The 15,694-nt window shown below is 38.0% G+C and overlaps 1 protein-coding gene and 1 long non-coding RNA gene across 2 annotated transcripts; one reads left to right on the plus strand and one right to left on the minus strand.

Annotated features, from left to right (window-relative positions):
- The first annotated feature begins 5,963 nt into the window (after window positions 1-5,963).
- On the plus strand, window positions 5,964-7,260 carry LOC139194187 (uncharacterized). Its single transcript, XR_011578957.1, has 2 exons — window positions 5,964-6,514; window positions 6,629-7,260. It is a non-coding gene; the product is annotated as an uncharacterized lncRNA (long non-coding RNA).
- Window positions 7,261-8,469: 1,209 nt separating this feature from the next.
- Window positions 8,470-13,633, minus strand: LOC103423127 (E3 ubiquitin-protein ligase WAV3). Its single transcript, XM_008361202.4, has 2 exons — window positions 13,171-13,633; window positions 8,470-10,805 (listed from the first exon to the last, which is right to left on the minus strand). Exons 1-2 carry the CDS (start codon window positions 13,411-13,413, stop codon window positions 8,871-8,873), a joined length of 2,178 nt encoding a protein of 725 aa, XP_008359424.3. The 5' UTR covers window positions 13,414-13,633; the 3' UTR covers window positions 8,470-8,870.
- Between the last annotated feature and the right edge of the window lie 2,061 nt (window positions 13,634-15,694).

Raw genomic sequence — 15,694 nt, forward strand, 5'->3', positions numbered from 1 at the left:
TCACATTTGCCTGAGGAACAGATAGGGCAAGTGAGAAGGATACAAAGAAACATGTGGAGACAAGCGTAACAGAACACGTGCTGATACATCCATTACTTTGTCAACAGCAAAAGTATCCCATATCATCAGGGTCAAACGTACTCTAGATTTGATGGACTTGTTTTGACCCTCAAATTCTTGAGTCGGCCTTATACAATAGAGGAAACCAGAAAACCCTCCAGACCAGTTCAAGAATAAGCCTGTGGAAAGTTACTTCTCAAAAGCAAAAGTATCTCATACCATCTCTTCTCTATTTGCTTATCCTTATCCTTGTTGCTGTTTACGACATAAGGAGAAGGAGAACAATCAACCGGAAGCCGAAGTCGAACCTCCGATCCAGGTTGCTTGCTTGGAAGTCTGATTGCTTATCTTGTCTGTTACCTCCTTCGGCAAATCTCCTAGTTTGGCGACTTGGTGGACTCCTACTATAGGGGTTTGTATCGCACTTGACCAAGCCCGAAACTACAAGTAAGCTTCAAGTGAAATTGATACATTACCTTGTGCATCTTCATCGTTTAAAGATACCACCCCTGGATGGAGGAAAAGTACTTCCAAAGAAGATGCCACATCTACATATGAGACAGATAAGGCAAGTGAAAATGATACCACACTTCGGTACTTAGAAGTTTCGTGATTACTCAATGGCTTGGATCTTGCAAGTCCCTAACCGAGGAGCTTCCCTCACTCGGGAACTTAGGGGAGCACTGTTTGTACCATACTTCACCAATCCCGAAACTACTAAGCACCATTCAACGTTATACCGTCAAGGACCCAGAAGAGTTTCCCTCCAACCAGGAGGCCAATCATAGTGTGACACGTGTTGATATCAAAAGCCAATCATAGCGCGACACGTGTCAACATCAGAAGCCAATCACAACACGACACGTGTCAATGTCAGAATGAAACTAGAAACTCTCTTCTATAAGAGATCATTCTCTCACAATATTTCCTAATGTCATTTGTACTAAATCATTCACTAGTACTCACTAAATGAGAGCTTGAACCTATATACTTGTGTAAACCCTTCACAATTAATAAGAACTCCTCTACTCCGTGGACGTAGCCAATCTGGGTGAACCACGTACATCTTGTGTTTGCTTCCCTATCTTTATCCATTTGCATACTTATCCACACTAGTGATCGGAGCAATCTAGTGAAGGTCACAAACTTAACACTTTCTGTTGTACCAAAGTCCTCACTGATTTTGTGCATCAACATTCTTCATTTTCTCTCCAATATCTAGGTTATAAAGAAAATGAAAAAAAAATTGAAAAAAAAAACCAAAACTGAAAATCAAACCAAATCGAACTATGAATTGCAAAAATTGAACTGAACTGAATAGTAACTTGAGTTTGATTTTCAATTTTGACAAATAATCAAACCGAATGAAATTGACCCCTTCCCTGAAAATGACCTTCATGACCATTTTTAATTATGTAATTTTAATATTAAATTTCATAAATGAGGTGAATTAATAATTTTATACTTGCTTTCCCAAAAGAGGGTGAAAATACATTTCTGTCTTTTATCACAACAAAAAAAAAAGGCTTTTTAGCCAAAATGGTCCCTGAGATTTGCATAACTCCTCATTTTGGTCCATGAGATTTCAAATCAATAGAAATGGTCCCTGAGATTGTCCATCATCCATCATTTTGGTCATTCCGTTAAAAACTCCGTTAAGTGTTCTGGAGCTCTTGGCTGGAAGTTTGGGCAATTTTCAAAGCTTCGTAACTCAATCGTTTTTTAACCAAATTTTACCCATAACATATCAAAATGAAGATAAGAAAGTGTAGAATAAGATTATTCTATTTGGAAGCCCAATGGTTGACGGAGATGGTAGGAAATAGCCTTAAAGTTGATTGGTCCGAGAAAAAACTGGAAAACTTGCCGGAAACTGGATAAACTTTAAACGTTCATAACGTCTTCAATACTCAACGAAATCAAGTGATTCAAAAACAAAAATCATACTTCTCGACGAGACAAAAAGAATGGTACAGCCATTTTCGAGCCGTTTTTCGGACAAAACACGGCGAGTTAACTGCTGAAAAATGTACCATTCTCTTCTCCTTGTCGATAAGTATGATTTTCATTTTTAAATCACTTGACTTCGTTGAGTATTGAAGAAGTTATGAACGTTTAAATTTTACCCAGTTTCCGGCGAGTTTTCCAGTTTTCCCTTGGACCAGTCAACTTTAAGGCTATTTTCTGACTATCTTCGGCAACCATTAGACTTCCAAATATGTATAATCTTATTCTACACTTTCCTATCTTCATTTTGATATATTATGGGTCGAATTTTGTTAAGAAACGGTTGAGTTACGAAGCTTTGAAAATTGCCAAAACTTTCCGCCAAGAGCTCTAGGACACTTAACGGAATGACCAAAATGATGGATGATGGACAATCTCAGGGACCACTTCTATTGATATGAAATCTCAGGGACCAAAATGAGGAGTTATGCAAATCTCATAAACCATTTTGGCTAAAACGCCCAAAAAAAGTTAAAGACAGTAACGTAATTTCACAAAACAAATATCTTTCACTCTCTCCACTCCCACATTCTCTCTCACTCTCTTCCTTTCTCCTTCAATTTTAAAAACAAAAGTAAGTACATAAGTAAGTACAGTGGAGTAGATAAAGATTATACCCTTAGAAGTAACCACCCATCCTGAGATTTTCCAAGAATCCTTGTCGATACGAACTTTCAGCAAATTAAACTAGAGGGGCGCAAAACAGAAAGTGTGAGTAGGCAAAAATAAAGCTTTTAAAAAACAATTTCAATTATTAAAGGCAGTAACCTCTAGCCATAAAACCTGTATAATTTCTCAAAAAATAGAATATATACATATATCGAAACCATACTCGAATTAGCAAAATCCACATATCTGTCATGTCAAATATTTCATCATCAATAACGAGTAAACTAGGTGAAGTAAATCAATGAAAGTAATATGTCAGCCGGATCCACCTATTGTGGATTGTACGGCTGAACTCATAGCTCATCAAGTATACCTGCACACAAGTCGGAACCACCTATAGTGGTTTGTACGACAGAATTGGATGTAAATAAATACGCTCAAGTGCTACAATCACGTGAAGACTGTGCGAATAATCACGGGTCACTTATGAGTTGGAACCACCTATAGTGGTCTGTATGACAGGCCTGTGCACCTAACTTGGATCCAAGGTGAGCGTGCGGTACGGGAGGTGAACATCACGTGAAGGCCTATGCCATGGCCACAGGTGGGAGCACTAACACCGGGATGCAGGTTTATGAGCTCTCAATGCATCTCAACATACTGATCAACTCACATTAACAATCTATAACTCACTTGGTACTTACCTGAGCGTCCACAACGTCAAATCACAATATGCATACTATACTAACTCATAATCTAAGTATAAATCATGAGGCATCGCATTTCAAAACATAATTCCATTTAAACGCATTTTTTGGGAAAAATACCAAGCATACATATATATACTGAAACAAAAGCCCACTCACCTGGAGTTCACGCTACAACTCCCTAACACAACCATAAAGGCGTCACGAACGATTGGCGCCTAGAACAATTATCAAATCACAACTCAGAATTCTTATCAATAAAATATGTAACTTACATAACACACATCCCTACGTAGTTTGATTCGAAAGATCCACATTAAACTTCTAGAACAACATCCTAAAGTTCCATTACGATCCAACGGTCGGATCTCCGCCAATTGCCTAAACAAAGTAGCGGTTAACATTTTATTTTATGAACTTACAAATCCAATTTGGGAAGATCCGTGTATCAGATTCCCGATCCGTAAGTTCCTATGGTCCTCAAATATTACTTACTATAACATATTAAAGTTTGGTGACGATCCAACGGTTGGATTGTCGATTCATATAATGACCTATTAACGTAACGTAGAGAATTTAGGTTCCAACAATCAACCTACGTCATACCAAAACTAAGCTCAAGGCATCTAATTTAGCCTAAGAATAACATTGACGGCCCTCTGGCCACGCACCGCCGCATGCAACGTCGTGGGTGGCGGTCGGTTGCCCCGACTCGCAGTAAAATCCAACTATTTCCAAAAATTACCAAAATTTATAGGAATGAAGATCTCAATGAGTAGAGTAAGCTTTATACCTGCAGCCAAGTCTAATTTGGCCAGGAAAAGCTCCAATTTTGCTCAAACCTGCCAGAACCATAGAAAATGGTGGTTGTCGATTCGTTGTCTCTGAAGCTCCACCGCCCCAACCACCGGTTGGGTCTTTTTCCTGGGTCCAAGGGAAGGCTAACTGTGGTGGTAATCGAAGGAAATGGTTGTAGGAATGGCGGATTCGCCGTCGTGCACCCATCGGGTTCCCAGTTCGATTTCAACGAATTGGAGCCCCAATTGACTCTAGTTTTTGGTAGAAATAGGAAAGTAAAGGTCGTGAACAAGTTCCTAGGTGAAAGCTCGGTGAATTTCGATTGAAAAATTGCTAGAGGACCCCATAATTTAGATTGGAGTCGCCGGGTCTACATGCAGGTCGTGGTCCGAAACGGGTCAAGGAGAAAGGGTTCTTGATCCCCTGTTCTTCGTTCCATCCTTGGCCCTCTCTTCCATCCTCCCGATTGGCCATCTCCTCACCTCCTTCTTCTGGTTAGTCACTCACTCCCTCTTCTTTCTGATTAGGCAGTAACCCTTCTTTCTTCTCTTCTCCCATTCCCCACTTCTTCTTTCTCTTCTTCTTCAACTTTAAAAATAACTAAATGATAAATAAATATAAACATTATAAAAATATATAAATAGTGACTAAAACAAAAGTACTTCTCGAGTTTACAGTTCCGTAAAACTTTAACCGTAACCCAAAATCCTCTTCTGCTTGCGCCTATGAGTTTGTAATGTCGAGTACTTCAAGAAAACGCTAAAGGATTAATTCCTACACCTCACTATACGTTGATCAACGAAAGTCAAGACCCTCGCCTCTAAGGGCATTTTCGTAAAATCATGCTTTTAAAATTTGTAAAAACATAAAATTAGGGACGGGTTGTCACACCTGCTTATGTGCAATAAAAACTAGTATAAATTATAATATAAGTAAATTGGTAATATCATATGTATGTTTTAGCACATCGAAAAATTACTGGACATCTTCTTATTATTTATCTCAAAATGATAGGTAGACGTAAAATAATCGTCATGAATTTATGACTTTTTGTTTATCATTTTTTATGGTTCTTTTTCTCTTTTTTGTGTGACTATAGTCCCAATAAAGGCACAATTTTCACTTTGTTTTCTAGATCAATCACTTTAATTTAAAATAAAATTTTCGCATTAATTTGTTTACTTATCTAGCTAGAAAGCATTAGGAACATATTGTTTATAATCAAGGGGAGACTACAAAATTTAAACTTCGGACATCTTCAACCTTTTAGAAGAAAAATATCATTAAACTAAGAGCTAGATGGAAGAAACATCACCAACATTACCATGCTTGAAAATTAGCAAACATTTTGATAGGGCTTTCTCCCTTGGGCCACATTTTAGGAGAAACAATGTTTTATTAACACCAAAACAATTACAAGCAATAAAGAGAACACCTGAGCTTCCGTCCAAATCCTCCTAAAATAAAAAACTAGGGGGAGTGTAGTTAATTTGAATTTTAAAGGATTTAAAAAAAAAATTTACGTGATAGATTTCAAGGGATTGTATAATCCTTAGAATTTTCAAAAGGATTTTTAAGGATTCTTATGGACTATGATTAAAGATTTGAATGGATTTTCAAGGAGTCTTATGTACTTTGATTAAAGATTTGAATGGATTTTAAGAGATTCTTGTCATTTAAAAAATTATTTCTTAAATAGAAAATAAGATTAAACAAAAAAAAAAAAACAAAAAAAAAAGATTGAAGAACTTTGCTCAATCCTCCTGTGTAATGTAACTCCAATCCTCCATGATCCTTCACCAGCAGAAAATTCAAATACAAATCAAGCTCCCCGAAGTCTAACTTCCACCATACTTATTCATGAAAGCAAGATGTAGAAGGATTCAAGATGTGGGGTAGATAAAATGGTTGGGTTGAGGGCTTTCCTGACGAATGCCACCCATAAATGTAAAATGCCTTGCCATCCAAGAAGAGCCGAGTCCCATTCCTCCCCACAAAACTCAACTTTGTTTCGTCGCGAAAATTCAACTCCAAGTTACCGAAGGACATGTATATGAAGGCTACACACGACGCGAATCCGATAATTAGGTAGAAAATGCCATTTCCTAACTACCATTTTATTCTTCTTGCAGAGGACCTCAGCATCATAAAAAGCCCCAGAGTTTAATAATTTGATTTGGGCTTTGTCTAAATTTCTTTGAGCTTTGTCTCAATTTTATGGCAGACCTTCAAGCCTTTTTCTTTCCAATTTGTTGTTCCTAGCCGTGAGTCATTGTCCACCTGTTCCAGCTATTCGGCTCCTCGGGTGCTTTCTCCATGGATTTCGATTGAAGGTATGCTTTGGGTTAAAGTAGTTGCTAAAGTTCAATTTGCACGATTTGGTAAGATTAAGTGAGTGCTCGTAGCACGGGTGGCTTGCCCACCCCCGTTTTCCCTTTATCCCTTAGGTTCATAGGTTCTTCTCTCGACGGAGGCGGCTTGGTGGTGGTGATGCAACTATTTTGGTGGAGGAGGCTAGTTCCCGTTTTTAGATTCAGGGTTTTCGGTTTAAGGATTGCTATGGGGCTCACTTTTGGGATTTGTTTCTCTTTTTTCCTTTTGTATTTGGGATGCAGTTTTAGTTTAATGTTGTATATTGTCCTTAGACTTTTCTAACTTTGTATCAATGTGTTTTAATGAAGGTATGCTTTGGATTAAAGTGGTTGCTAAAGTTCAATTTGCACGATTTGGTAAGATTATAGGAGCGCTTATAGCACGAGTGGCTTGCCCACCCCTGTTTTCCCTTTATCCCTTAGGTTCATTGGTTCTTCTCTCGACGAAGGCGGCTCGGTGGTGGTGATGCAACTATTTTGGTGGAGGAGGCTAGTTCCCATTTTTAGATTTAGGGCTTTTGGTTTAAGGATTGCTATGGGGCTCACTTTTGGGGTTTGTTTCCCTTTTTTCCTTTTGCATTTGGGATGCAGTTTTAGTTGTATATTGTCCTTAGACTTTTCTAACTTTGTATCAATGTGTTTTAATGAAATTGGTTGTTTTTGGAAGAAAAAAAAATGAAATTAGTTGTTAGACCCTAGAGAGAGAGCACTGCGAATGTGAACGAAATTTGAAGGTTCCTTAAGTAAACAAGTTCAAACCTAAGAAAAGCCCCCTAAAATACCAAAGCTTGTAAAAGAGTACAAACGTTGGCGTATTTTATGTAGGAAACAGGGTTTCCAAAGGAAATAAAGCTGGACAAAAGATGACGAAAAGTTTACATATTCCGACCAAAAATTGAGAATGGAAATACTCATCATTCATCAGATTCGAACATAAAACATCTTACTTAAAAATAAAAAAAAAATACTACTAAATTGTAGTACTAGGTGTCATCATATTCCCGAAATTTGAATATGAAGAAATGAAAGAAAACAAATGAAGTGTTCAAACGGCTTTTTAGGGTATCGTTATATTTCAAATACATGTCAAATGTATTTCATCTTGTTATTCAATCGAAATAGATTCACCCTCATGTTTTCTAGTTTATGTTGCAAATTGTCAAACCCAAATCCATATTTCAAATCCCTCCACCCAACCAGAGAGTTTTAGAGCATGTTTGGTACTCTACTTAAATCAAACTTTTTAAACTCAAAAATAATTTTCAAGTTTGAAGCCTTAAAAACTTGTTTGGTATGACTATTTTCAAAAACTGAACTCAAGACTAATTCAAAATTGTAGTCTATTATCTAAAAACACAAAAAGTGAGTTTTTAAAGTTTTTAAACTTAAACTTACTTATTTCTTTTCTCTCCCTCCTCCCCTCTCACTTCAAATCTCTCTCTCTCTCTCTCTCTCTCTTTTCTTCTTTCTCTCTCCCCCTTCTCTCTCTCTTTTTTTTTTTTTTACCTTTTTTGCCTCTCCTCAAATCCGCTCTTTTCATTATCTCGGTTCTTTCTCTCTCTCATTTTCCTCTTCATCTCCTCTGATCCTCTCACTTCTTTCTTTTTCCTCTAATCATTTCTTACTTTCTTTCCTCTTCTCTCCTCTTTCTCTCTTGACCCCCTCATTCTGGATCTCTTTGTCCAATATAAGTTGTAAGATTCAAAATTTTTAAATCGCATACCAAACAAGTTTTTGAGACTTAAAGAAAATTGTTTTCAAGAAAAATTCTTAAGAAATGTTTTGAGAAATTATAAAAATTTTCAATTATGATACCAAACAAGCCCTTTTTTTTTTTTTTTTTTTTTTGCTTCACTCAATTGAATAAGTCAGAAGATTAGTAGTTCTTGAGTTCAAAACTTTAAAGCAATGATAACTTAGTGAAAAGAATGAGTAGATATACCATTGTCATATATTCAAGTGAATAATTCACCCGAAAGTATCCCCACAATTACAAGGCTATACCCCCTTCTCTTCTCATAAAAACAAAAGAAAAACTAAACCATAAACAAAATTAAAATAGAAAGACCCTCTACTCCCACCTCCTCCTCCTTTTTCACAATTGATCTCAGCCCCCATTACTCACATTTACCCAGTTCTTATTCATGTACATGAGATAACAACCAAATATACTCCCCCAAAAGTTATATCATCCAAAATTCCTCTGTATCCCAGTTATGTCCCCGACTCCCCGAACCATGAAGAAAATTAATAACGAAACAAAAAGGTCCCTTGATGAAGAACATATGGAAGGTGAGGCGAACGCTGCTCTTGAGGATTATCGTGGCTGTGGCTTGGCCGGAAATGATTGAGCACTGCTGAGGGCTCGTTGGGGAGATGGGTTCCCTAACAACATGGTTTGTGAACGTGTCACCATGTCTATCATCGATGGTGTTTGGTAAGATAGCACAAGGCTAGTGCTATCTGTGGAATCACCTCGAGCAGTTGCCCTCTGCCATGAGTGTGAGCTCAATCCTGATAAAACGTATGCTCTTCCCGATTCCTCATATGCACCACGGTTTCCCATCCTTTCTTGCATCTCCTTTAACTCAGCGGAAAGTGAGACACACAGGCAGTCACCAGCTAGTGCGGAAGCAGTTTCAGACAATGCCATACGACAGCTTTCCAGGACAGAGACTGCACCAGCCAAATCACCGTTCTCAGCTGCCACTCTAGCCTCGGCCATTGCTTCTGCTGCACGAAGCCTGTTCTGCTGCCTGTCTACTTCCAGCGACACTATTAGTTGTCCTACTACTTCAGGCCTTTGGATCGTGACTTCACTGCTTTCTTCCAAATTCACCATTTCTTTCGTAATGGGATCTCTGTAAGCACAGCTAACCTTTACCAGCGACATGTCATTACCGGACACATCATCTGGAATATTGATTGTCACCAAAAAATCCCTTTCTTCTTCAGCATACAGGTCTCCAACATCAATACAACCCATTCTTGCATCAGCCATCATGCTGGTTCTGTAACTTCCTGCTTTTATTGATCCGAGTTGCAAACTCGTGTGAACACACTCAATTCTAACCTTTAGTTCTTGCACTACCACACTCAAAAGGCCGCCAATACACTGTGCAAATGCATCCTGAATCACACTCTCAGCTTCTATGAAAGAAAATGTTCCACCAGAAATTTCCGAGATTGAATGCATCGAGGCAGCATCATGGTCTGCACCAAATCCAAATGCGTGAACTGGAATCCGCAAGCCCGCTGCATTATTGCGACGGATAGAGATTGGGATAAGTGATTGGTAATCTGATCGGGGATGGATCCCACTAGGACTACTGACAGTGTATGTATCCTGCCCATCAGATAGTAGTATGATACTGCAAACTGGGTTCTTCCACTTGCGGTCTACTAACAACTTGGTACCTTTCCTAAGAGCCTCAGCAATGTTTGTCCCACCACTTGAAACCAGAGAGTTTACCGCCTGCAATGCCTGCTGTCGCCCAGTATCTGTCATCCGACGAAGGGGAAAAAGCCGGCGGGCAGTAGATGAGAAGGCAATTACAGACAGCCGATCAGATGGACCAAGGTTCTGTACAACAAACCCCATTGCCCGTTTCAGCAAAGCAAGTTTTGTACCTGCCATGCTGCCACTGATATCAAGCACTGTCACAAGATCTACTGGAGCACGAGAAATTTGAGATACTGGCGGTGTCTGGTTTCTGCTGCTATTCTGTCTTCCACTTGTATGAGGAGCCTTAAGGTGGATTAGAACAGTGAAGTTATCATGAGAGGCTGCTCTTTGAATGGCCGGAACTTCAGGATATGTTTTGACCTCTATTGTTCGAATAGAATTGTTATCATAAGCATCTTCGACAGATGGGCTTTTGTTGGAAATCTCAGGTTGCTGATCTAAGCTTTCATCATCGTCAAATATAACTGGTTCCGGAGTGTGAAAGAGTGAAGAAACCGGTCGGGTTGCATCAACTCGTGGGGGAGGAATTTGTCGTAAAACGGCCATCCATGAATCATCTTGGGGCCAACCAACAGGGTTAATTCTAGAACCACTGCCTGAAAGATCAGAAGCGGTGCTCTGAAAGGGGATTTCTTTCCACTTTGCTCTGCAAACTGGACAAATTTGGTTTCCATGTTTTACATTAGAAGTAATACAGTGGAAGTGGAAAGCGTGGGAGCACTCTGCAGTGAAAATGGCATGCCCCTGTCCTGTCTTCATGGTCGTCAAGCATATTGCGCAGGTCCTCTACAGTCAAGAACAACCTGGTTAGAACAATGTAGGCTGGTGCTACATTCAGAACGGAAAATGTTGAAGGTACACAGGCAAAATATATTAAAGTTATGGAAACACCTCTGTCAACAAAAGTGATCCTTAAATTGACTACAGGAGGCACCTCATATAACCTACCAGTGAAGGAGAAATCAAGGATAAATTCTAAAAACCAACTCTAGTTTATTATCTGATTAACATCGCATTCAGAAGACTTGTAAAAATAAATTTAAAATAGGAATATAACATAATTTAGCAAACTAGGGTTTCAAAGAATTGGCTAGAAAAATAAAACGCATTGTTCAAAAAAAAAAATTTCTGGATCATACTATGTTTCATATATCTTTCTGCACAAAATATTACAATTGATTAGAAATATCTTCTTCAAGAGTTCCATTTAGCTTGTGGTTATTGCAGTTTACAAAGAAAGAGATTCATTCAGAACTTTATACTTTTTATAGTTAATCACTTGCTGAAAAAACTGCATTTCTACAAGTCTCAAAATTAAGATTAAGGAATGATTTGATGAATCGACACATAAACTTGATGGGATAACCTTTTATCAGATTTACTTGACCATAAGCTTCGACGTGTGGGTTTGAAACCGGTAACTCTCCAAGAAAATCATTTAGCTATCAAAGCAAGCTATGAAGAACAGTAATTTAAGTACATAAAAAATGAATGTCCAATATGGGATTTACAAGGAAATTAAACATGCATGTCCATGTCTTTGTGTACAATGAGCAGGCACTTTTCCAATAAAAAATAATAATAACAAAATAAGCATCCATATAAACATCTAGATTTCGTTTCTTTCGGGGACACGAGTTCTTAGTTTTCAGGTATCATGGATTATTAAAATAGTACCTCTCAGCTTTAACTCAAAAACCACTATTTGCATTTGCCCTAAAAACGTAGAGCATCCAAATCCAACCCTTTAATTTAGAGAATCTCAACCCTGGCTTGTAATATTATTCAGAATTTTTTGATGCATGTGAATGTTTGGAAGGGTCAACACTCCACGGTATCATATTAAAGCTTTAACCCTGCAGCTCCACTTCCACTTGTGCATAAAAAGATTAAATATATTTCACCGTATCTACAGCACAGTAACAGTTGGCAATTTCGAGATTCTTTATACAATTAATTAATCATTTTCTTGGTCAATAATACAATTAATTAACTATGATCAAAGGGGTGCCTAGTTTAATCAGCTAGCCAACAAAAGAAGGAGGTCAATGAGAAATGGTCAAAAAAATTGTGGAGGACACAACGGGAAATTCCATCGATCAAGGGGATGACTTTTCAAAAGCAAAGAATAACAAAGCATATTGCAGACTAACGATAAACCTTTCAAGTTGGTACGAAAAAAAGAAAATTGAAGCTCATCAAAAGAAGAATGATGGATTGCTCCTCTCAATTGCCTCTTCAATTCTCCTTTGGTTGCTTTTGCTGATGCTCATTGCAGGAAAGCTCACAACAATCAAAGGGTCCACAATCTAGAGAGAGAGAGAGACAGAGGTGTGTGGAACAGCGCACTTGTGCTGACCAGACAAAGCACTTTCCCTTGGAGGAAAGGAAATGTACAGCAGCCAGCAGGGACTCAGCGAGTGAAGTGCATTCCTTTTCTGATGAAATGTTAGCCAAAGGACAATGGTCCTTAAAGGGGACTAGTCCACTTTCTCTATCCCCACAACCACAACCCTTCCTCACATCTCTCTCTCATTCTCTGCAAATAGCTGAAAACAACCTGACAACCAATACCCCATATTCACAAAACTCACATTATCACCACCACCCCCCCACCCCACCAAAACCACCATCATCTACCCCACATCAACAAACACACAAAAGAAAAAAATTTCAATCATGATTAGGAGTTGGCATCACCAGTATATTATTATAAAAATATCATAAACATGTTACTTATACCATCTTTTTTTGTTTATGCAAGTGATATTGGGAGATGGGAATTCAAACTCGAGACTTCGGATGCAAGGGATAATGTTCTTAACTAAGTGAGTTACGCTAGCGCAAATATGTTTGGTTACGCCTTTACCTACTATAGAGTGCATGTAAAGAAATGAAATTTACTGTTCAAAGACAATATTTAATTAATAGCATTCACTATTCACTACGAATCTACCATGGATATTCAACTAATAGCAAAACCCATCTAGGCACCAAATGGCACAACAAATTAACAAGAAGATAAACCCAAATGATAAAATTGCACAAATAAAACAAATTAGCAAAGATTGACCCAAACAACAACAAAACCAATAACCAAAAGCTTAACATGCAAATGAATTTGTAAAGAATACAGAAAAAAAATCCAAACCTTGGAGCACTTGGTTCCAGTTTTGGGCAACCGGAGGCCGGAAGACGACGGCGTGGGCGTGGTGGGTCGGCAATCGGAGCCACCACCCATCGGAGAAAGCAGAGAGGAGGATGAAACGGCGTCGGAGAATCTAGATGCGGCAACGTCATTCGATGAGACTGGCGGTTCCTCTCTGGTTTGAGGAACATAGAGACAAGAATTCAACCCAAAAGCAAGCTTGGCTTTCCTCCATTTGCTTCCCATTTTTTTAAACTTGTTTTTTTCTCAGCTCAAAATCTTTGTAAAGATCCAAACTTCAGATCTTGAATATGTGACCCATACCCATGATATAAGGTGAAGAAGCCATGGTGGAATTGTGGAGGTGGTGTGTCATGTTGTGGTGGTTTTGAGCTCAACAAGAAATTGAATAATAAAGAGGCAACAATAAGTGTTTGACAAGTTTGAGAGCAAGTGGTTTTATAGGGACATGTAGAAAATGAAAGGGGAGACTGATAAAGTTATTTTTTTTTAATAAATTATTGCAATGATCTTTTAATTTTAACTTATTTGGAGTAACGGTCTCTCAATTAAAAATTTATTACCATTGGTCTCTCAACTCATTAAAACGTGCAACTATGATCACTCAACTAATAATCTATTACCATTAGTCCCTCAACTTTAATTCAATTGGAGAAATGGTCTCTCAACTTTAATTCAATTCGAGCAATAGTCCCTCAACTTTAACTCAATTGTAGCAATGGTCCTTCCAACATAACTCGTTTTAACAAAATTCTGACGAAGTTGACGAAAATGACCAAAGTTACACGTTTTGATGAGTTGAGGGATCCTGTATCAATGGTCCTTCCAACATAACTCATTTTAACAAAATTTTGACGAAGTTGATGGAAATGATCATAACTATATATTTTGATGAGTTGAGGGACCAATAGTAATGAATTTTTAGTTGAGGAACCATTGCTTCAATTTGACTAAAGTTGAGGGACCATTGCTACAATTTACTTTATTTTCTTTGATACAATTAACATGAATGATTATTTTTTGACATTTATTTCAAAAATGATCAAATCATCGTTATGTAGTCAGTATGTTATCATATTATCATTGTGTAGTTTTTATATAATCAATATTTCATCGTTATTAAAAATGATTACTTTTATAACTAAATATAAAAAAGTGATGTATTTTTTATATATTTGAAAATATTGTTACATGATGTTACATTCACTCAAATTGTCACAACCCGCCCCAGGGTCCATCACATCCCAGGTCTGCTCAACCACCGTAGCACGATATTGTCCGCTTTGGGCCCTGACTACGCCCTCACGATTTTGTTTTTAGGAACTCACACGAGAACTTCCCAGTGAGTCACCCATCATGGGATTGCTCTCGCGTGCTACTCATTTAACTTCGAAGTTCTGATGGAACTCGAAGCCAGTGAGCTCCTAAAAAGCCTCATGGTAGGTAGGGATGGGAATACTTTGGGCCTCGACTACGCCCTCACGATTTTGTTTCTAGGAACTTACACGAGAACTTCCCAGTGGGTCACCCATCATGGGATTGCTCTCTCGCGCTACTCATTTAACTTCGAAGTTCCAATGGAACTCGAAGCCAGTGAGCTCCTAAAAAGCCTCATTGTAGGTAGGGATGTGAATATACATATAAAGATCACTCCTCTGGACGATATGGGATCTTACAATCTACCTCCTTAAAAAGCCTGACGACCTCATCAGTACATCACGGCCAGGGTTAGGCTTTAATACCAATTGTCACATCCCGGCTAGGGCGGGACCACTTCCTGGGCTCGACTCCGCCGTAACACGATATTGTCCGCTTTGGGCCTCGACCACACCCTCACGGTTTTGTTTTTGGGAACTTACATGAGAACCTCCCAATGGGTCACCCATCATGGGATTGCTCTCGCGTGCTACTCGCTTAACTTCGGAGTTCCGATGGAACCCGAAGCCAGTAAGCTCCCAAAAGGCCTCGTGCTAGGTAGGGATGAGAATATACATATAAGGATTACTCCCCTAGGCAATGTGGAATCTTACACAAATTATAATACATCCATTTATTTTTTGCTAATATACCCTAAATATGAAGCATATCAACTTTAATTTTTGACACACATAACAATACACAACATAACTTATGTTCACAACATCATAAATGCTTTTTTTTAGGGAAATGGGTTATTTTTTTTGGGATTGAATTTCTTTTTAAGAGCATTTTCGAAAGAGACGTTAAATATTGAATACCAAATTTCAACTTAATGATCAACTAATGTGTTTAATATATTATTTTGTATTTTAATATATTACTTTTTCAAATCATAGTAAATGCTAAAAAAAAATATAATAACTTCACTTATACCAAGCATTTAATACAAGGCCAAGGCTAGCCCAAAAGTTTTAAAAAAAAAAAAAAAAAAAAAAAAAAAAAAAAAAAAAAACTGAAATAATTATTTGGCATATGAATTTGCACTTTTGACCCCAACTACCAAGCCTTTAAACTATATGGGTGTGTT

Source organism: Malus domestica, chromosome 03, assembly GCF_042453785.1.
Source record: "Malus domestica chromosome 03, GDT2T_hap1".
In the NCBI taxonomy this organism is placed as follows: Eukaryota; Viridiplantae; Streptophyta; class Magnoliopsida; order Rosales; family Rosaceae; genus Malus; species Malus domestica.